This window comes from Globicephala melas, chromosome 11 (genome assembly GCF_963455315.2).
Source record: "Globicephala melas chromosome 11, mGloMel1.2, whole genome shotgun sequence".
Taxonomy (NCBI): Eukaryota; Metazoa; Chordata; class Mammalia; order Artiodactyla; family Delphinidae; genus Globicephala; species Globicephala melas.
In genome coordinates this window covers 4,058,438-4,082,555 of record NC_083324.2, presented here as the reverse complement: position 1 = coordinate 4,082,555, position 24,118 = coordinate 4,058,438, and the positions used below count along the sequence as shown (strand labels likewise).

The 24,118-nt window shown below is 40.5% G+C and overlaps 1 protein-coding gene across 2 annotated transcripts in view; it reads right to left on the bottom strand.

Annotated features, from left to right (window-relative positions):
- Nucleotides 1–24,118, bottom strand: part of NR2C2 (nuclear receptor subfamily 2 group C member 2) — an 83,175-nt gene that overhangs the window by 46,991 nt on the left and 12,066 nt on the right. Inside the window, exon 2 of one of the 2 annotated variants that reach the window (XM_030840878.2) lies at nt 21,948–22,031. The exons of the other annotated variant lie outside the window; for it this stretch is intronic. Within the exon in view, the coding sequence (XP_030696738.1) occupies nt 21,948–22,007 (60 nt within the window). The 5' untranslated portion in view covers nt 22,008–22,031. The remainder of the gene's footprint in view (nt 1–21,947; nt 22,032–24,118) is intronic. 2 annotated transcript variants of the gene reach the window in all.

Here is a 24,118-nt window from a genome sequence, read left to right as displayed (position 1 = left end):
CAAGTGTCCATGTACAGATGAATGGATAAGCAAAATGTGGTATATGCGTTCAATGGAATATTATTCAGCTTTTTAAAATGAGGAAATTTTGGCACATGCTACAACACAGATGAACTCTGAGGACATTATGCTAAGTGAAATAAGCCAGTCACAAAAAGACGACTATTGTATGATTTCACTTATATGAAGTATTGAGAGTAGTCAAATTCATAGCAATAGAAAGTAGAGTGGTGGTTCCTAGGTACTAGGAAAAGTGGGCAATGGGAGTTAGTGTTTACTGGGTATAGAGTTTCAGTTTTACAAGATGAAAAGTTATGGAGATGGATAGTGGTGAAAGTTGCACAACATTATGAGTGTATTTAATACCACTGACCTGTATACTTAAAAATAGTTACAATGGTAAATTTTATAACAATTAAAAAATGGGAAAAAATTAACTTAAAATGGATCAAAGATTTAAATGTAAGAGCTAAAACTATAAAACTCTTAGAAGAAAACATAGGTATAACTCTTCGTGAACTTGGATTAGGTGATGGTTTCCTAGATATGATATCAAAGCATAAGTAACAAAAGAAAAATTAGATGAAGTAGCCATCATCAAAATTAAAAAGTTTTGTGTTTCAAAGGACATCATTTAGAAAGTGGAAAGACACCTACAAAATGGGAGAAAAATTTTGCAAATCATGTATCTGATACATGGACATGCACATATAGACTATAAAGAACTATTATAATATTTAAAAAAAAACAAAGAGGCAAAGAAATTGAGTAGAAATTTCTCCCAAGAAGATATACAAATGACCAGTAGCATAGGAGATGATCAACATCATTAGTTATTAAGGATATTCAATTTAAGCCCACAATGAGATACCACTTCACACCCACTAGGATGGCTACAATCAAAAAGATGAGACTATAACAAGTGTTAGCAAGGATGTGGGAAAACGAACTCTAATACACTGCTGGAGGGAATACAGAATGGTACAGCATCTTTGGAAAACAGTGTGGTCAGTTCTCAAAGGTTACACAGAGTTGCCATATAAACCAACAATTCCACTCCTAGGTATATACCCAAGAGAAGGACAAACATATCTCTACAAAAATCTTGTGTAGAAATGTTCACATCAGTATTATTTGTAATAGCCCCAAAGTAAAAACAATAAAATATCTATAGACTGATGAATGAATAAAGAAAATGTGGTATGTCTATGCAATGGAATATTATTTGGCAATAAAAAGGAATGAAGTACCGATACATGCTACAACATGGATGAAATCAGTCACAAAAGACCATATATTGTATGATTTCATTTCTATAACATGCCCAGAATAGGCAATCCATAGGGATAGAAGGTAGATTAGTGGGTGCCAGGGACTGAAGGGATGGGGGAAAGGGGAGATAACTGCTAATAGATATGGAGTTTCTTTCTTTTATTTTTAGCCGCACCGCGTGGCTTGTGGGATCTTAGTTCCCTGACTAGGGATCGAACCCACGCCCTCACAGTGAAAGCGTGGAGTCCTAACCACAGGGCAGCCAGGGAATTCCCTGGAGTTTCTTTCTGAAATGATGAAAATGTTCTAGAATTAGACAGTGGTGATGGCTGTACAACCTTGCGAAACTGCTAAACTGTACACTTTAAAAGGGTGAATTTTACGGTAAGTGAATTATATCTCAATTTTATAAAGCACAGCATGAGGGCTTCCCTGGTGGCGCAGTGGTTGAGAGTCCGCCCGCTGATGCAGGGGACACGGGTTCGTGCCCCAATCCAGGAAGATCCCACGTGCCGCGGAGCGGCTGGGCCTGTGAGCCATGTCCGCTGAGCCTGTGCGTCCCGTGCGTCCCGCAGCGGGAGAGGCCGCGACAGTGAGAGGCCCGCGTACCTCAAAAAAAAAAACAGACAACAGAATGCAATATTCTCATAGTGACTTTTAGTTTACAAAATGCTTTGTATATATTAGTTTTCTCTTGGTTAAGAGATACGCAGAATAGGCACAAACCATTTTAGAGAGGGTGTGATGAGGCTCAAATCTTGCAGAATATATCTCCCAGCATCCATGTACATATATTTCTTAGCTCTGTTTATTTGTAATTAAGAAGAAAAGGCTGGCCAGTCATTTTATCAGTGCATAGGCATTAAATCCTTCTTTAGTAATGAACGTTTAGAATTCTGGTTGAGTCTATTATTACTCTGCAAGTTAATTCCACCCATTTCAGATATTCTGAATTCTTAACTGATAGAATAATATTCTGCCTTTCTGACTCACTTTATTTTTTAGAAGTTTTAAAGGAATCAACATTATTTGAGTACCCATAGGCTATGGAATCAGATAGACCTAGGCTCTGAAACACATACTGTCACCCTGAGAAAGTCATTTAAACCCTCTAAACTTCGGTTTTCTCAAATTCAACATAGACATATTGTTACTACTTTATGGGATTGATGAGAGGGTTAGTAAATAATATGTTAAGTATTAATTCTATTCACCACATAGTTACTATTAATACTATCACAAACTTCTGAAAATTTTTTCTAAAGCCTGAGTTATAAACAGTGTATAAATATCTTTGTTACCATGATTAATTGTACTAGTGAGATGCTTCTTGAATGGAAAATTCTTATTTTCTTTTTATAAGAAAGAATACCTCACATTATACACAAAAATTAGAAAACACAGGTGTAAATCTTCATGACCTTGCCTTAGGCAATGATTTCTTAGCTATTACGCTTAAAGCAAAATAAAGAAACCAAAGATAAAACGAACTTTGTCAAAATTAAAAACTTTTGGGACTTCTCTGGTGATCCAGTGGGTAAGACTCCGCACTCCCAATGCAGCGGACCCGGGTTCGATCTCTGGTCGGGGAACTAGATCCCACATGCATGCTGCAACTAAGATCCCACGTGCCACAACTAAGATCTGGTGCAGCCAATATAAATTAATCAATTAATTTTAAAAAAAGGTCATTTTTAGGGAGCAGAGTGGGGGCAGTGATTGGGAGAGGACAGGAAATTCTGTTCTTAACCTGTGTGGTGGTTACATGGGAATGTTCCCTCTATGATAATTTACTGTGTTACACACTTATGAATTGTGAACCTATGTATGTTATACAATAAAAACTTTATTTAAAAGAATAACAGTATTCAAAAAGTATTTCACAGGGACTCAGAGAAACTTTCTAAGTCAGTAGGCCAAAGTGACCCTTGTCCACACTTCACTGGAACCTGCTAAGCACTGACCCTGTGCCACCCTGGGGCTGCGCACTGGGTGTGCACAGCAACCAGAAGTGGCCCTGCCTTCCAGCAACTGCGGCGGTGGGTGGACAGCTACAGGGGAGGAAGTGCGGGTTGGGTGCCAAGACTATTTGCCAGCTTTCTTACCCTGCCTGAGCTCCAGTTTAAACCCCCTGGACTCTGGTTGCCCCACGTTAAGGAATACGCTTGCAAATTTTATGATTACTTTTATATGAGAATCCCAAAGACCTCCACAGATTTGCTGAGAGGGGGCAAGGGTCATGCTGGTGATGGGCTCAGTAATAAATTTATTTTTAAAATATTTATTTATTTATTTAGGCTGCACCGGGTCTTAGTTGAGGCACGCAGTCTTCTTAGTTGTGGCATGTGAACTCTTAGTTGCAGCATGCATGCGGGATCTAGTTCCTCAACCAGGGACGGAACCCGGGCCCCCTGCAGTGGGAGCGCGGAGTCTCACCCACTGGACCACCAGGGAAGTCCCTCAGTAATAAATTTAGATTGGGTGAACAGTCTTAAATATCCCTGGGATTCAAGGGAAGGATGCTTAACTCCAGAAGTGACAGGTAAGTGGGAAAATACCTGGGATCCCCTACTCCTGTGGCCTTTAGAAAGAAGGTGTGTTCTACTGGCACCACGGGCAGTTTAGATATGATCTGGCTTGAAGGTAAAGTGATGTCTTGATGGGATCGCCCAGAAATTCTTGCAGCTGTGTGAACTTTGAGCCTAATATTATGAACAGACATCAAAGCAGGAAGTCCACTTTTTTTCCTGAAGCATTCTGTTGAATATCATTTAGCACAATGATAAAAAGTCAATGACAGGGGCTTCCCTGGTGGCGCAGTGGTTCGGAGTCCGCCTGCCGAGGCAGGGGACAAGGGTTCGTGCCCTGGTCTGGGAAGATCCCACATGCCGCAGAGCGGCTGGGCCTGTGAGCCATGGCCGCTGAGCCTGCACGTCCGGAGCCTGTGCTCCGCAACGGGAGAGGCCGCAACAGTAAGAGGCCCATGTACCGCAAAAAAAAAAAAAAAAGTCAATGACATAAAAATATTAGATGCATTTCTGACCGGCAGAAGCATCTCCTTTCCATCCTTTCCTGCCTACCTTTTTCAGTGCCTGAAGTAGGTCTTGGCCCTCTGCCTTAGCTTACTTTCTACCCCTTCAATTTGCTCCAGCTGCAAAGGACACGCTCATTTAGTTCACAGTGAAGTGTAAACGCCCAGCAACACCCAGGTGTGTATTATACCTGGCCAGAGCGCTTGCACTTTGACACGGAAACAGCTACTCCAAAGGACTCAATTAAAACATGAGCAAGCAGAGTGTGAAAATACATTTGGATACAGGTCTTCCAGGGCATGGTGTCTGACTCACACTTAAAGGGTAAAATCGGCACTTCCATTTCACATCCTTTCTAAAGTTAACCATGCTTTACCCAACACACAAATGTTTACTGTCTAAAGAGTTCATGAAAGACCAGCTCGTCTGGTCAGCTGTCTCTGACCCCCCGGATTGGTGCACGAGTCCTGCTTTGGGCTCCCAGAGTGCCTGTATCTTAGCACTCTCCACAGGGCCCCTCATAGTACCTGCTCAAGTCTACCTCAGAGGGCAGGAAGGAACAGTTCCTTTTACTCCTAAGGCCAGGCACATATCAGGCCCAAAATGACTAGTTAGAGAATGAGTACTTTTTAACTTCAAGAATAAAGAAGTCGTCTTTTTTACAGTCCTGATGCTGGGACTCTGCCTAGACCTCTTTTTGTTTTACTCCACTCTTGTAACTATCTGCTAGTTAAACATCCTGCAGGTATGCACAACACCTGCCTTGGCAGTTTATCATATAAATAAACCAAGGCATATTGCCTCCACTGACACACGAGTATATGTGGCTGATGGGAAAGTACATACCTTTTTAACCTGGAGTGAGAACCTTCTCTATTTCACCATAACATGCCACTGCCTTGGCAGCATTTTTGGGGGAATAATTTTTAGGAAAAATTTCTGTGTTAACATGCAATCATTCGGTAAAGGATGAACATCTAGGTTGAACAGAATGCCCAAAGCATTCAGCTAATAAGCAAAAATTAAGTTTCTAAATCTATAATTTATTCTGATTCTGATTTTTGGCTGCAACATTCCCATGGGTTATTAATAGGGCAACAAAGTTCACACCCTGTGTGTGGGGTGAAAATAACAGATCCTGCAGACTCAACATGTTACGATCTCAATCAGGAACTTCCACTTCTCCTTAACATTCCTAGTGAAATAATGAACAATGTAAACAACTGCCTAAGTGGGTAAAGGGCTTCAGGCAGGGGCCACCTCCAGCCTGAACTGAAATGTACCACACCCTCCTTTTATTTTTATTTCAAAGGACCACCAAATAATAAGTGTGGTGAAGGGTCAATGGGCAAAGAGTTAACCTCTCTTTGTGCAGCAACTTGTACCACAGAGGGAGGAAGCCAGAGGAAGCTGCTGGTCTTGAAAGTGCTCGGCCGCTCACCTCATACAAAGGACCAGAACCTTATACTGCCAAGTGTCCATGTTCCTAAAGAATTACTCCTGTTGAGTGGCAAGGGCAGCTCTTCGTTATACTAACGCCAGTGGAAGAATCAAACCTCAATATTAATAAATCCACCTCACTTAAATCAGGATTAACCAGTTTGAAAATTTTCAAGTTGATAGTATGTTTAAAAAGATAAAACTACAGCCCTAAATTTCTTGGCACAAAAACAAAGATCCAAAATCAATGACTACTACCCCCAATTATATAAAACAGAGAGGTATTTAAGAACAGGTTCACATACTCTGTTCAGAGGCAGGTTAACCTACTGAAAACAACAACCACCACCACAAACAAACAGCTCTTGCTCCACTTGGGTCTACCCAGCACACTCAAATACAAGTTCCCATGAAGAAATAATTTGCTAGGTGCTAAGCATAGCAATAGACACTAAATTGATTTCCTTCAAATACATATTAGGCATCTAAATCCACTGTTTTTTACCACCTGCTATAAAAATAACTGCCTATGAAATATACTGCATTACAAGGAGACTTGCCTCCAGAAACAGAACGAGAAAAGGCTTCAAAATTAGTCTTATTTTTCTGCAGAACACTATACTTACCATGCCAGTGGCTCTCTGCAGCTTTATTTACATTTTTTCTCAGCAACTTGCCCAGCCAGAGTCCAACCAAAACAGCCAGGGTTGGTGGGGGAACTCATCGGCATGTGCTTTCAAACTGCCAGTGCAGATTCCATTCACCAAAACCAGACAGAGCTGTTTAAAGATGCCCTCTCTATGACCCTGCTCTGCTGAAGGTCAAGTACACTATCACTCCTTGTAACTAAGGAAGCAAAATTGTCATGTTCTTGCTGTTTCACCAGCTGCTGAGGCAGTTTGTCTAATAATATGATTAATTGTTTCCAGGGAAGATGTAACTTTGCTTTACCAAGTTCTCCCTTCACCTAGATTGTTGCCTTTACTAAATGCTGGCCCCCGCCCCAGACCACCTTTCCTGAACTGAGAGCTCAGGAGAACGTTACCTTGGAGTACAACCAACTCAAAATAGTTTTAAAACTATAAGGAGTAAAGGGAAGATTTGGAGAACTCAGAAATACCACATTCTGCATATAGCATTTTCAACTTCACAGTACATTAAGTCAATATTTTTAAAGACATGGGGTCTTTGCAAGTTCCTCCTTCATTGAAAGGGAAGGCAACATCATAACCATCTGCATTACATATAAAAACACCCATAAGAATAACAGCACCAGGCTCCTTTAACATTTTACTACATCCACCCAACACGTAACAGGCATGTGAATACAGGTCAGAACTCTAGCCTCCAAAGCCTCCTATTCTGGTGAGAAGATGAACACGGGTAGTCAGGGCAAATGAGAGACTGTGGAATGGCTTCAAATCTAAGCCCTCCCCCCTTTCCCCAAGGCCACAGAGGAAAGGGAGCTCCTGGGGGAGGTCACAGAGAGGTGGGGCTGGGAGATAAGAGCACTTGCCTCCTGTTTGACATGGAGTGAATGCTGGTCAATCACCCTAAACCAAACAAAACAAATCAAAGCCTGGGGGAAGAGTAGGAAGAAATATATGGATATTTACTTTTATGTAGGATGGGAGGAGGGGATTGAAAGAGGAAGGAAATTAAAAAGAAATAAGTTCACACTGCCGTAAGTAATGAATTTCCACTCCACAAGTTTGTGGAGTGGAAACTTAAAACAATCTAAGTTAAAAGAATATGCCATCCATTTTTCAGATTCTAGCACAAACCTAGGCACCCCAACCGAAAGGGGAAAAATTAATCAAGAGTAAAAAAGATGATTATCCTTTTTTAAGGCAGTGACTAAAAGTCCTTCCACCTCAACAACTACTTAAAGTCCTAAGAAACATAACACTCTATTCACTAAGTACAGCCAGTAAATGACATGTTAATGGAAAGATTAATCTAAGGAAGCAAAAAGCTCCAAGGCCCAACTGTTGAGGTCAACAGGTCTGCTCCTCTCATCAAAAAAATTTGTTCATGCCCTCTGGCTTGGTAATTCTACTTTCAGGAAACCACCTTACACAAACTATCCTAAATACAGAAATGGCTTTATCAGTGTGTAATCCTAAATTATTTTTCTAGGGAATATGGAATTTCCTCTCTCAGGGGTTCAGATAAGGCAGAGCCCATCTCCAACTGTAGAGGCAGAAAATGCCAGATACTTGCAGGTCTGGCCTCCCTTGGAGGAGGGCAGGGGTTTGATCAGATGTGGAGACTTTGCACTAGCAGCAGAAGCCCCATGTCTGGCCTTGGGGTGTGGTGTGCAGCCACAGCTTCAGACCAGCTCTTCAGTGAGATCTGGGTGCAGTTCCTAGATGCAAAGCTAGTTCTCCACCTCTCCTGGTAACTCTGTCAAGTAAGTTATCTATCCATCCATCCATCCATCCTCACATATATTTTAAGTCAATGTTTTTTAAAAATCTCATTTCTCTTTACATCAGCAACAGTTGGTTTCTGATGTTATTTGCTATTAGATTCCTTGACTGGTAAAGCATGGATATATTTATCAGTGTTAATTTATAATACAGAAAGGTCAAAAGCAACTTAAATGTCCTAAACTAGGAGATGGGTTAGTAAATTATGCTATGCTCCCTTGATACAAAATTATGTAGCTATGAAAAATGATGGTCACGTAGGCTATGTGGTAACCTGTGGAAAGGATGATGACATTTAGTCTGTGAAATTAACATTCTGTGAAATCAAAAGATACAAAGTTGTATGCACAGGATGATTACAACTGGATGACATGCATGTGAAAAAAAAGACCAAAAAAGAACATGTTTATTCATGTAATAAAGAAAGGTTGGGCTTCCCTGGTGGCGCGGTGGTTGAGAGTCCGCCTGCTGATGCAGGGGACACAGGTTCGTGCCCCGGTCCGGGAAGATCCCACATGCCGCGGAGCGGCTGGGCCCGTGAGCCATGGCCGCTGAGCCTGCGCGTCTGGAGCCTGTGCTCCGCAACGGGAGAGGCCACAGCAGTGAGAGGCCCGCGTACCGCAAAAACAAATAAACAAACAAAAAAGAATCCGCCTGCCAATGCAGGGGACACGGGTTTGAGCCCTGGTCTGGGAAGATCCCACATGCCACGGAGCAACTAAGTCCATGCGTCACAACTACTGAGCCTGCACTCTACAGCCCGTGAGCCACAACTACTGAGCCTGCACGCCTATAGCCTGTGCACCGCAACTACTGAGCTCACATGTTGCAACTACTGAAGCCCACACACCTAGAACCTGTGCTCCACAACAAGAGAAGCCACCGCAATGAGAAGCCCAAGCACCACACGAAGAGTAGCCCCCGCTTGCCGCAACTAGAGAAAAGCCCGCATGCAGCAACAAAGACCCAATGCAGCCAAAAATAAAATTAATTAAAAATGAAAAAGCATGTAGCAATATATACATAGGTGGTAAAGTCATAGACAAAAGGAAATGGCTCCATAAAATTCAGGACGACAGCCACACACTGTTACTTCAGAGTAGATTTCATTTGACCCTTCAAAGAGAAACTAAGACAAAACACTGGAGCTAATTCAAGCCCTCTCCCTCTGTTCCTGACTTTCCCCCTCTCCACAGCACCTTCCCCACCCAAAACCAATCCATGTGCGTATCTGAGAGCCATGGGCTTGAACCCCAAGAGATAACTTATTCAATTTCATAGGGAAAATGAGTCAAATTAATCTACTTACTGAAAACTGAAGTTTATATCCCCAAAATGGGACATGCCAGATACATATTAAATAGAATTGGGAGGGTTTGGGTGCTTTTGTCAGTGACTAGTTACAAATGACACTCAAACTTACTCAAATGAAAGGGGAAATTTGTTGGAAGGACACTCACAGAACCCAGTCTCAGGATGTACGACTGTGCTATTTGGGAAGGGGAGAGCTGTGAGGCAGCTTCTCTATCTCTTTCTCAGGCCACCTGCTCACTCCCCCTTTGCTTTTTTCTGAGAGTCTGAGAGTCACTCTCCGGCTTCTCTCTGAGGACCACCTTTCTCTGCTTCTACGTTCTGCAACAACCTGGGCTTACACATGACATCACCTCAAGCCCTGACACTGTATGATCTTTTAACTCCAGGGTCTAATGTCACCTTTTACTGACCATATGCCAGTAGACACGTTATTTAACCCTCTCCTGTGCCTTAGCTTCCTTAACTATGAAAAGTGAGAGCACCATTTCACAGGCATTATGTTAACATTAAGCAAGATGATACAGAGCTTATGTGCAGTACCTGGCACATAGTAAGGGTTCAACAGGTATCATTGTTAGCAAAGTATGTTCTGTTGCAACGTTATTTCTGTAATGCGATTCTGATTCTACAAAATTGTAAACAGAGAAATGATGGCAGTATAACACTTGAAATCACACTGATTTACAAGTGACTGCTCCCAATTCCTTAATGCTTTGTATCACAGTGTAGAGCCACAGAATGCAAAGCACATCGGCATCTAAGCTAACAGGAATTCAGTGTCATGCACGATGCCTATTCATAACCAGGTTCATCCTCTTGTCTCATTCTGGCCACGTGTTCTGTGTCTTGGAAAAGCTCATTGCATGGTTCTCCCTAATCTTTACGCATTTATTCAATAATTCACCATCTTTAACCCTTCCTCCTTATATCCTCTTCCATAAAGCTTTCACCTTGTTTTTAAGACAAAATCCTATACTTACTCTAATGTTTGATTATTAGGAATTTAACATGTCTTTTTAACTATACTAGCATTTTTATTAGGATTGTTATTATTTTTGTTAGTGCTCTGGGCCACGCTGAATGCTATTTTTCCATAAGCTCTGTTATTTATTTATTTATTTTTATTTTTGGCTGTGCTGTGTCTTCGTTGCTGTGCACAGGCTTTCTCTAGTTGCGACGAGCCGGGGCTACTCTTCATTGTGGTGCGCGGGCTTCTCATTGCGGTGGCTTCTCTTGTTGTGGAGCACGGGCTCTAGGCGTGCGGGCTCAGTAGTTGTGCCTCGTGGACTCTAAAGCACAGGCTCAGTAGTTGTGGTGCATGGGCTTAGTTGCTCCATGGCACGTGGGATCCTCCCAGACCAGGGCTTGAACCCGTGTCCCCTGCGTTGGCAGGCAGATTCTTAACCACTGCGCCACCAGGGAAGCCCAGCTCTGTTATTTTTAGTGTGTAGAACACAAGGTTTTCCAGAAACGCATATTTCGTGTAAAAACAAAAATGCTTGTTTTCCAATTCTTAAGAGTAGGAATCTTATCAGCTCAATCAGTCCATCAGGGATACAGGTTGGCTGAATCAGCTGTAGACCAAGGAGACCAGGGGTAATGTGCTATGGACATGGCCACGCAGGTAATTCCACAGCAGGGACTATGGGTAGCCATGGTTTAAAACCAGGGAGTACCTCAAACTGCCCACCTTCAATGAAGAGAGTATGGTCTGTCAGGTCAGGGTCTGAGTGCAGCAGTTTGCACAATCAGCAGGCTCCTAGTTCAACCCTCAAAGACAGGCCAATCTCCTGCTCTAACTCTCCAATGGCTCCCCAATGTACATAGAATAAAATACAAATTCCTGACCATAGCCTATATAATCCAAGAAGACCTGGCCCTACCTACTCCACTGACCTCATCTCCCACCACGTTCTCCCTCGCCCCCTGCACTCCTGCCACACAGGTCTCTTCATGGTTCCTCTACTGTGCCAACGCTCAGTACGTTGAGCTCCCCTCTCCCCTACGCTCCCCTCTCCCCTACCTGGAATGTTACCCCACGCCCTGATACTCTTATCTGAATCACTTCTCTTACTTCATTCAGGTTTCCATTTAAATGTCACCTTCTGGGACTTCCCTGGTGGTCCAGTGGTAAAGAATCCGCCTTACAATGCAGGGGATGCGGGTTCAATCCCTGGTCAGGGAACTAACATTCCACATGCCACGGGGCAACTAAGCCCACGCGTCACAACTACTGAGCTCGTGCACCTCAACTAGAGAGCCTGCGTGCCGCAAACTACAAAGCGCATGCACTCTGAAACCCGCGCACCACAACTACAGAGCCCACACACCCTGGAGCCTGCGTGCCACAACTAGCGAAGAGAAAACCTGCACACCACAACTAGAGAGAAGCCCATGTGCCTCAACAAAATATCCCACATGCCTCAACGAAGATCCCACGTGCCACAAATAAGAGCTGACACAGCCAAAAATTTTAAAAAATAATTTTTAAAAAAATTTATGTCACCTTCTAAGAAGTCTTCCCTGAATGTGCTTAGATAATACTCTTATCACTTTCTATCTCTTCACTTTTCTTTATAGCACTTACTGCTCTCTTGACATTTTTCATTTGTTTAGATGTTGGTTGTTTCCCAATAGGATAGAAGCTTCATGAGAGCCGAGTATCTTAAAAACTAGAACAATGTCTAGCACACGGCACACAGTAAGCCCTCCTTAAATACTCGTTGAATGGATAAGTGCATACTTATGAAGTACCTTGAAGTCTATCAGTGAACAACTTTAATTTGCTTTACTAGTAAGACTTTCCCTTACTTCCAGTTAAACATAGCAAACACATGCATTTATTATCTCTATTCCTTTAACAAATCACATTTAAGCATGAGTAAAGGATTAAGAAAATGTACAGATCCACAAGGACAAAAAGAATAGTCAAGGAGATGACAGTGGATCACAAATACTAACAAACGCTAGGAACAGGGAAAGTAGTTGGTGGAGTGGAAACTGACTCAGCAGGATGAACAAAGCTGAACTCCAAATGACTATAGAGCGGAATACTAATGAGAAACAAGCTAATTCCCCCCCACCCACCCCCAGAACCCTGGAAGGGCTCAGTAAGATCCCTCAGTTCCACAGAAAGCTGGGTTTAGAAATAGGCTGAAAACCAGAGGCTGGCTGAATACCTGTGGTGCAGCCATGTGACTCATCACATGACCACCACTTCCTCATTCCCTTGCAGGGAAAGTGCAGCTACCAGGCCCCAGACCAGAGACATCAAAACATCTTCACAGCGAGGAGGGAGCCACCCTTCTTCAGTTTGCAAAGAGTAGATTAAATATTGAACCTCAAACCCTCACTTTGTGCCATAACTTTAAAATCAACAACAATAAAAATACTGGAGAAAAGGCATAAATCACACCCACCCCCAAAGAATTCTTGCCTCCAAAACCTGAATGGCCCCAGAAAAGAAACCTATGGATAGTGACACTTGGAGCACCCTCCAAACAAAATGTGTGGGTGCCTATCTAATCACCCCAAAGTAAAATCAAACCAAAAGTTGACAAGCCTTACTCCTGTACAAAAAACATTTGTTTTTGTTTTCAGTTTTAAGTGCTTCATTTTAAAATGTGAACCAACAATAAGGATCATTAGCCATTTGAGAAAAGCTTCCTTATGAAGTAAAGGAACTAAAAGAAACAAGAAGGAACTTGGATAAAACAACACCTATGGAAGCAGCAAAAGAAAACTAAAAACAGCAAAAAACTGCAATTATCACCCTCACAAAAAAAGGACAAACTACTGCATACATGAGACAACAAAAAGTTGCCACACGGTTTGGTCTGGTTCTCCCACCGCTCCACGTCGGGTTGCAAGGCCTGGGCGGAAGAGGGCAGGAAGGAACAGCGCAGGGGGCCCAGTTCCTCGGGGATCTGGAGCGGCCCAGGCTCCACCCAAAGGAAGGGCAGCTCTCCCCAAGGGGCAGGGATGGAGGTACCCAAGAGATGGGCAAGGTTATCAGCTAAACCTGCTCCTGCAAAAGTGGAAACAAAGCCAAAAAGGGAAATGAGAACAGGGGAGCAAAGGGAAAACAGGCCAAAGTGGCTCAAGAACCAAGAAACTAAAGAAAGTTTACTTGCAGAAAACAGAACTGAAAGGGGGAGAGTCCAGCCTCTGATGAAGCAGGAGAGAAAGAAGCCAAGTCTGATGAATATCACACACTAAGTCTTAGGAGTGGTCCCTGTCTCACTTCTTGTACAACGCGGAGGAATAACGTTATCAACTATTTCGTAAACACAAGGTTTTTTTAAAGTATATCTAGAAACATTTCTAAGGAGGAAATCCCACCACATCCAATTTTTCTAGATTCAATTTTTTTTTTTTTTGAGAGGTGAGTCATTTGCTGTTGCTTATTTTTCGATACAACCAGAAAATAGTGGGGTAATTGAGTGCAGGAGGCTTTGATTGTCTTGGATGTTCAGCTTAACATGCCATGGATGGGGGTCCTTTTCATTTCCTATTATACAAATCATACTAAATGACAACTTGCAGTCCCAGTCGTGCATTTAATACGCCTTGAACATTTAAAATTACTTCTGTTCTCATGTTGTTTTCAGTAAAATTGTTTCCTAAAGAAAACCACCCCTTGATCTTGGCCCTGCCTGTTAGAACTGCCTGCTCTCTGTAACATCTTTCATCATGCTAGTCCATCTTCCTAGTAACTTTGTTAATGTGCTGTGAAAGACCGAAAATTGGAGTATGTATATGATATTAAAAATTGTGAATTAATGGGACTTAAAATGTAACAGTTTATCAACACTTGAAGATACTGGTACTTGATATCCTCTTACAGAAAAATTTGCTGCCAAATTTTAAGCTGCAATAACTTTAAGAAAGACAACTACATGGTTTTTTAGATGTTCGGTACATATGTCACAAATTGCGTACAAACTGAAATGTCTGTGTACTGATGCTCAAAACAACCAATAAAATTTCAATTAAGAAAGGAAAATAAAAGAAAAAAAAGTTGCTATAAAAGAAAAACAGAAAAAAGTTTCTAAAATGAAAAATAAGATAGCAAAGAAGAAAACAATGTTGAAGAAACAACAGCAGCAACAGCAGCAGGAGCTGGGCAGTGACTACTCGCCACACTGTATTATTACTATGTGACATGCTTTAGACACACTAACTGAATTCTCACAATAATCCTCTACAATAAGTATCATCATTAACCCCATTTGATAGTTGGGGACACTGGCACAGCAAGGTTAAATAATATGCTCAAGCAACTGGTAAGACCTGAAGACAGATCGAAGTTGGAAATCTCCCTGAAAGTAGAAGCAGCAGAAAGAGCTAGAAACAGAAGAGAAAAAATGAAGAAATGATTAGTTCAAGAGCTCCAGTATCCAATTAATTAGGAGTTCTGGAAAGAGACTGGAAAAATACTGAGGGAAGATATTATCAGAGAACTACTGTAAAACAATTTCATAGAACAGGAGGTCGTGAGTTTCTAGATTGAAAGGACCCTCTGAGTGCTCAGTATAATGTATAAAAGAAAAACTACACTAAGAGACATTACTATGAAATTTCAGAACAAAAGGGATGAGGAAAAGATCTTTTTAAAAAAAAAATTAATTAATTTATTTTGGCTGTGTTGGGTCTTCATTTCTGTGCGAGGGCTTTCTCTAGTTGCGGCGAGCGGGGGCCACTCTTCATCGCGGTGCGCGGGCCTCTCACTGGCGCGGCCTCTCTTGTTGTGGAGTACAAGCTCCAGACGTGCAGGCTCGGTAGTTGTGGCTCACGGGCCTAGTTGCTCCGCGGCATGTGGGATCTTCCCAGACCAGGGCTCGAACCCGTGTCCCCTGCATTGGCAGGCAGGTTCTCAACCACTGCGCCACCAGGGAAGCCCCGAAAAGATCTTAACCATGGAGGTAGGGGACAGAAAAGGCAAGAGAGAAAGAGGGAGAGAGACACTTAAAGAGAATCAAGAATGTAAATGGCCTTCTCAAAGCTGGAAGACAATAAAATGATGCCTTGAAATTCTGAGGTAAAATTATTATTTTCAACTTAGATTTCTATCCCCAAACTATCACTCAAGCATGTGGGTGTAAATAAAGACACGTTTAGATATGCAAGATCTAAAAACAATTCATCTCTGATGCACTCTTTCTTAGGACGTTTCTGGACCATGTTATTTACATTTTTTTAAAAAAAGGAAAAAAAACCATGAATTCAAGGAAAGAATCCCAAACAAGAGACAAATAAAGGATGACAGCTGTGCAGCAGGCTTAAAAAGCAATCAGTAGGGACTGGAGCAGGTCAGAGGACTTTAGGAGGAATGTTTTCACAGGAAAATAACGGAAACTGAAAATTCCTCTGATGTATTTGTATGAAGAATAGTATTCAGAGGGTTCTACAACTATATTGGAGATACTAGGAAGTATACGTGATAATGTCATAGTTAGGTAACAGAACATTAATTTATGCAAAGAGGATACACTTTTATTGGGAGAATGAAGGGAAGATATGGGCGTGTGAGGAACTGAATGAAAACTAAAGTTTATTTATATACTAAGTCAAAAAATGTCTAATACCAGAAATGAACTTATTACTGATTTTGCAGAAATAAAGAGGATTTTAAAAGAGTACTATGAACAACTGTATACCAACAAACTGGATAACTGAGATGAAATGGACAAATTCCTAGAAACATACAACCTACCAAGACTGAATCATGAAGAAATAGAAAATCTGAGTAGACCTATAACTAGTAAGAAGATTGAATCAGTAATGAAGCCTCCCCACCCCTCAAAAAGCCCTGGAGCAGCCCTAGTGAATTATACCGAACATTTAAAGTAGAATTAACACCATCCATCTCAAACTCTTCTGAAAGACTGAGGAAGAAGGAACACTCCCAAACTCATTCTATGAAGCTAGCATTGCCCTGATACCAGTCAGGCAAAGACACTGCAAGAAAAGAATATTGCAGATCAATATCCCTTACGAATACCAATGCAAAATTCCTCAACAAAATACGAGCAAACTGTTATCAGCAGCATATTAAAAAGATTATACTGGGCTTCCCTGGTGGCGCAGTGGTTGACAGTCCGCCTGCCGATGCAGGGGACACGGGTTCGTGCCCAGGTCCGGAAAGATCCCACATGCCGCGGAACGGCTGGGCCCGTGAGCCATGGCCGCTGAGCCTGCGCGTCCGGAGCCTGTGCTCCGCAGCGGGAGAGGCCACAACAGTGAGAGGCCCGCGTACCGCAAAAAAAAAAAAAAAAAAAAAGATTATACACATGACCAAGTGGGGTTTATTCCTGACAAAATTCAACACCCTTTCATGATAAAAACATCCAACAAACTAGGAATAGAAGGAAACTATCTCAACATAATAAAGGTAATTTGTGAAAAACCCACAGCTAACATCACATTTTGTGATGAAAGACTGAAAAATTTTCCTTTAAGATCAGGAAGCCAAGAATGACTGCTTTCACCTCTTCTACTCAATATACTAGAAGGTCCAACCAGAATGATTAGGCAAGAAAAATAAGTACAAGGCATCCAAATTGGGAAAGAAGAAGTAAAATTATCTTTATTCACAGATGACATGATCTTCCACATAGGAAAATCTAAAGATGTCTCACACACACACACACACACACATACCACACACACACACACACACAATAAACAAATTCAGCGAAGTTGCAGGATACAGAATCAACACAAAAATCAGTTGCATTTCTACACCGTTAACAATGATGCTCAAAAAAATTAAGTAAACAATTCCATTTACAATAGCCTCAAAAAGAATAAAATACTGCAGGGGTAGAGGGGAAGAGGGAATGGATGTTAGTGTTTAAAGGGTAGAGAGTTTCAGTTTGGGGAGATGAAAAGTTCTGATGATGGGCAGTGGTGATGGTTACAGAATAAGGTAGTTAATGCCATAGAACTATATGCTTAAAAATGGTTATAATGGCAAATTTTATATTTTACCACAATTAAAACTAAAAAAAACCTCTCTCCCAAAAAAGGGCAATGTCTAACACTGATTAAAAAAAAAATTGGAAGAAAAAATGTTTTTAATAAAATAAAAAATGAACTTACTGTGTAGTGTAAAAGTCTAGGCTCTTAAGTCACTCAGATATGGCAAAGTAATCTCTCTACCTCTCAGTTTCCCCCACTTAAAGTGGGGAAAATAATACTTTCCTTATAGTGTTAACTGAAGTATTAAATGAGGTGATGAGCTGAGCATAACACCTGGCACACTGTATTATGTAGCTACAGATACATCTGAGAAATAAATACCTTACAAAACTGGAATCAAACTGTATATACTGCATATGTAATCATGCTTTACTGTTTTAGAAAGTATATAATTCTAATTAAAAAGTAGAAGTCACAAATCCCTCTAGTTTTTTTTTTCTCCATTTCTTTTTGTTCTTTTATTTTGGAAAATACCTCTTAATTTTGGTAGTGGCATCTGGTTGCTGTTATGTATTGTTTTTAAAAAATACTTTTATTGAGCTCTAATTCACCTACCATACATTCTACCCATTTGAAGTGTATAATTCAATGGTTTTTAGTATATACACACATATGTGCAACCATCACCACAGAAAATTTTAGAAAAATCTCATCCCCTCAAAAAGAAACCCTGTACTCTTTAGGTATCACTTCCAAAATCCAGCCCTAGGCAACCACTATAACCTATTTTCTATCTCTATAGAGTTCCCTGTTCTGGACATTTCATATGAATGGAATAATATAATATGTTGTCTTTTGTGACTAGTTTCTTTCACTTAGTGTAATGCTGTCAAGGTTCATCCATGCTGTAGCATGCATCAGTAATTCATTCCTTTTTATAGCTGAATAATATTCTACTGTCTGGATATACCACATTTTGTTATTCATTTGTCAGTTGATGGACATTTGACTATTTCTACCTTTTGGCTATTTTGAATACTACTACTATAAACATTGGTGCACAAGTTTTTGTGTGGACGTATGTTTTCATTTCTTTTGGGAATATAGCTTGGAATGGAATTGCTGGGTCATGTGGTAACTTCATATGTAACTTTCTGAAGAACTGCCAGACTGTTTTCCAAAGTGGCTACACCATTTTACATTATTACCAGTAATATAGGAAGTTTCCAATTTCTCCACATCCTCACCAACACTTGCTATCTGACCTTCCCCCCACCCCACCCCCCGCCATTCTAGTGGATGTAAAATGGTTATCTCCTTGTGGTTTTGACGAGAGTGGAAATTAATGAAACAGAGAATATAAAAATAGAGAAAAATCAATGAAGTCAAAAGGCGGTTCTTTGAAAAGGTCAACAAACTGACAAATCTTTAGCTAGACTGACCAAGAAAAAGATTCAAATTACTAAATAGAATCAGAAATGAATGAGGAGAAATTGGTACTGACCTTATTAATAGAAATAAAAAGGATAAAAGAATACCGTGAACAACTGTTGTGACAATAAATTAGATGACTTAGATGAACAAACAAATTCTCAAAAAGACACAGACTACTGAAACTGACTCAAGAAGAAAAAGACAATATGAACAGACCTATAACAAGTGATGAGACTAAATTTGGAACTAAAAAACTACCTGCAAAGAAAAGCCCAAGCCCACATGGCTTCACTGCTGAATTTTACCAGACATTTAAAGAAGAATTAATATTAGCTCTTCATAAACAATTCCAAAAAACAGAGAGGTCACACAGTTTGCAAGTGGCAGGATCAGGATTTAAACCAGGCCATCTGGCTCCAGTGTCTATACTCTTGACCACTATATTAAACTGTCTCTGTGAATAACTGAATAAATCGGAGCACATTATAGGACATCAAATTGTTCGTTTGTATGATCCAACTTTTGTAGTTTATTTTGGTAATGTGACTTATCTGGTCCATAGGGAAAAAGGTTGTCCTGGGGACCTGAAAGAAAATCATTTACACTATTGACAATGTTGCTCTATCTCATTTATGGAGCAAAAGCGTGGGACCTGCTAAAGCTCCTTATACGTTTTTTTTTTGTTTTTTGTTTTCTGTTTTTGCGGTACGCAGGCCTCTCACTGCTGTGGCCTCTCCCGTTGCAGACCACAGGCTCCGGATGCGCAGGCTCAGCGGCCATGGCTCACGGGCCCAGCCGCTCCGCGGCATGTGGGATCTTCCCAGTCCGGGGCACGAACCCGTGTACCCTGCATCAGCAGGCGGACTCTCAACCACTGCGCCACCAGGGAAGCCCTCCTTATATGTTTTTATTTCAATGACTTCTCAAAACAATCCCATGAGATAATAGGTTCTAGTACTACTCCCATTTTCTAGATGAGAAAACTGAGGAACAAGGCAGTCACCCAGATAGCAAATGGCAGGACCTGGATTTAAACCCCAATCTGTCTGATCCCTAGAGAGCCCCCTTTCCACTATGGAGAGCCTGTCCTCTGGTGTAGCCTGTCTCATGCCTGATCCCTGCAACACTGAGCTCTGGTGAGCAGATCCCCAGTCCTATTACTCACCTGTGTGTGCTTCTGGCAAACAGGCAGGGAAGAGGTATGTTTCTTCACTGTCTGCTGACTGAATAAACAACTGTCCCCAAATGACTGCTAATAACCCCTAATTTAAAAACCTCATTCCCACTCAATTATTGTTTAGCACCAACATGATGAACTGTAGGCTCTCTTACTCATTTCGCTGATTTAATATTATATACAGCTACCACATGTAGTTTAAAGTCATCAAACTTGAAATTTCAAAATAACAGCATGGAAATCTAGGGAATATTTTAAATAGGAAGATTGCTTTTGTTCTCCAAATTAATAATGCCTCCTACTATTTTGGATGTCTCCTCAAAATGTGCTTTTCGCCATGGGAAACAATAGTTGCACTAAATTAACACATGAAATTCCATTTCTTGATGGAAGTAAGGCATCTGACAGAAAATTTTACCTAGGAAATTTTTTGAATACATACACAAAACTTGTATTATCCTATAAATTACTATAGGTCAGTACTATAGGTTACTTACTATACTAACCTCTTCTCCTAAAGAATTAGTGATGACTTCTTAAGGCAGTGATCCACATACTAGTCTCCAAGTCAGTCTCAACTGGAAACTGTATTAAATGCAAAATAACCCTAAATATTTGAAAAGCCAACAGTGATTTTCAAGGTAATTGTTCCTAAGACAAACTATAAACACAAGCATTTTAACCCCAATACTTTCACAGCTCTTTAGCTCTTCCAAAAATATATTTAAAAATTTGTAAAATCTATCTGCTTTCATCTTCAGTTAACACTAACCCTTATTTGCCGGTGAAAGGGATGATTATTATACTGCTGCCTTAAAGTCAATGGTTGATCTAAAATCTGAAAAGTCTGCTCACCAATTTTACTGGTATAAACTGGCATTCGTGTACTTATTTTTTATTTTAAAAAATCCTTTCTTTAAATGTCCATCCTTTGATAAATCTGTGTCTTCACCTTAGAAATACGATTATTGGTTCAAAAACACAAATCTGAATCCTTCTAATGGCTCCTGTTTGCAGCATGATGCATGGTTTATTGGAGGAGCTCTGGAAGAAGTGAAACAGAACTGGGTCAGTGTGCCCTTGGCCAGTTACTTGTCCTTGAGCCTTGGTTTCCTCACCTATTAAATGGGAATTAGCGATCACACCAAACCTCAAAAGGTTGTTGAGGACTGAAGCCCTTGCAGAGGGCCTGGTACAGACTGAAAAGATCTGGCCCTACTTCCCTCCTTTACACCTCGAGTTGCCTGAACATTCCAAGCTACTTCATGTCTCTGTCCTGTCTTTGCATAGGTTTCTGACTTAGGATACCCTCCTCAGCATCTGCCAGTTTCCAACCCTGCTTCCTTAGGTCTGCCTAACAAATGATTACTTGCAATGCAAGACCCACCTCCAGGATTACCTTCTTCACATGGAGTTTCACGTCTTACCATTTTATAATTACTCCTTAACCAGGCCCAGAGAACACTAAAGGAAGGACCAATGGCTCATTCACCTCCATATTTCTTAGCACTTAGCAAAATCCCCAGTACATGGAAGAAGGTCAACAATGACTGTAGAATGCACAGAATCCGCTTTCCACCATACACAGTATTAACAGAGTATCAACTGTGCAAGAAACTAAGAGCCTTTGACTTAAAACTATACTCACAAGCTTGACAAGCATCATTAGACTCTTAGTTTTTGTTCAAAGTAAAATGTTTAAAGTCACCTCATCGTATGCAGCTAGGCCACCCTATTCATGCAAAGAAACTTTAGGAGCAAATGTTCTTGTCATTTTCATTTTTCTTCAATGGCAGCATCCTGCTTTGGATCTGGCTCACATGCTGACTTCATTGGGACTGTTTTGAAAGAACAGCACACACTGATGTACTTTTCCTTTTAAAAGCAAGGGTGCCAGCTATTGTGCTAGCCCCTGTCACTCACCTCAGCCACCTGCTGGGTCCCCACTCTGTGCTGAACCAGCCCCTCCATATTTGTAGCCATGGTGAAGCAAGATCATTAGAGAACCTGTTTGGAAAGATGTAGCAACTTCTATCAGGTGGAGAGAAACCAGCCTACTTGAAAAACATCAGTAATCAAAATCCTTTTTTGGTACCATCTGGTGTAGATTTTGCCCTCCACAGACAACGAGCTAGCAGACTAAGCATATCTGGATAGGCTGCACCGGCTTCTTCAATTACAGGTACTAATATTAATCAGTAGTAACATTTCAACTGGGAAACAAGACTTGCCCTGATAAATACAGACAAGATGAATCTGGAACTTTATCAGTTCTCTTGGGTTCTAACAGCTCAGTTCACCTCTCAGGCAGGTGGGAATCGCACCTTTTTGGATAGCTCCTTGTCACAGTGTGCTGAATAAGAAGGTGGCTATCTGAGAAAGGTGTAAGATCAACTTCAATACAGAGCATTAGATTGCTATCAGCAACTGTACTTCTGTTACTAGTGACCAAGCAAGGAGCAAAACCCTGCCCAGGTGCTAACACACCTCACTCATGGGTTTAAAGGCAAACACTATCACTAACAAAGTAAGAAAAGAAGTAAGGAGACTGCATTACTAAAGTGGGCTAAGAACACGGTACTCATAAATTTATCAATTTATATTTTTAAGTCCTCATTAAATTAGAAACCCAGATAATTCAGCTTTATATTATTAGAAAAATTATGCCATCATTTGCCTTAAACTGAGGAAGTTCATCTAAAGTCCAAAAAGCATGCTAGTCTCCTGGGTCAGAATCACTTGAGTGCAAGCAGTGTGGATGAAACAGACCCCCTGGTCTCTTCAGGTCATGACATAAAGATCCCCTGAATAGTCCCTAAACCTTTTCCAATTAACTCTACCACAAAGAATTCAGGATAAAGGGATTCCACTTTGGACCTAATTCCTGGACAAAGCAAAGACTTCATTATTGACTGCACAGATCCTATGGTTAATAGGAGTTTAAAGCTCTTGTATAATTTATTTTCAGCACGTATACAAAAAATCTATATAGTCCTTCCAAGTGTGTAATGCATAAAATGCACACACAGTTTATTTGCTTGGCCCCTCCTCAATCACAAACTGGACTATTCTGCAATGCAACTTTACAAAACACTTTCCTATAGTTCTCACCTAAAGTATTATATTTATAAGCACTGATGTCTATAAACTTTTTCACTCTCTGGTAACTTTCTACGTTATTCTATCCAGTATTAGACAGCCACTTCTATTATCATTATTCAGATTATTTTATTGGCAAAATGGTAATGACAGAGAAATGGGAAACCCTGAGTGACAAATATAAAAGAAATATAAATATATAAATATATATTTATATATAATATAATATATATAAATATATATATATTTATATATATATATAAATATATAAATATAAATATAAAAGAAATCGGCCCTGCCTTCAAGGATCAATATCCTCTAAGAGTACATACTGCATCAACTGCTATAACGATACCAGGTCACCAGTGCCAGTGAATCATCTTCTAAGAACAGGATTAGGACCAAGACTGGGGAGGCAGTGTTTCTGGCTATTTATTCTTTTAATAAGTCTTCAAGACTTTTAACTTTCGTTTACTTTTCTTTGTTTCTAGAAGAAAAAGCACAGAGAAACACTGGTCTTTTCCCCTACTCACAGTTTGATTCCAACTAATAAGGCATAGAGGAAAAAAGCATCACTTCACATGTACCAGAAAAGTCAATCAACTGTTGTTAAAAACACAACTATTGCATGTGAAAAGTCCAGAGTTCTAATCTTTTTTTCTCAAAACAGTAAGTAAGAGCTCTCTAAAGAATCAAATTGATGAAGATAGCAAATAGATTATATTAAGAAATAAAACCCAAATATGCAGCTGTGACTATTAATTTTATCACTTTTAGGTGTTATTAGCATTTCTATTGCTGTTAACTGCAGTTTTATGCAAGAAATACATGAACTTGAGTATTACAAAAATATTGTTAGGGAAATATTAGTGAGTATTAGAGTACAGAAATAACAAAGTATTAGAAAGGCATATCTTTCTATTGGGTTTCCCTAAAAGAGGTGCTTGATCCTCCAAGTTTTAAGGTATCACAATGTAAGAAGTAAGTAAAACAAC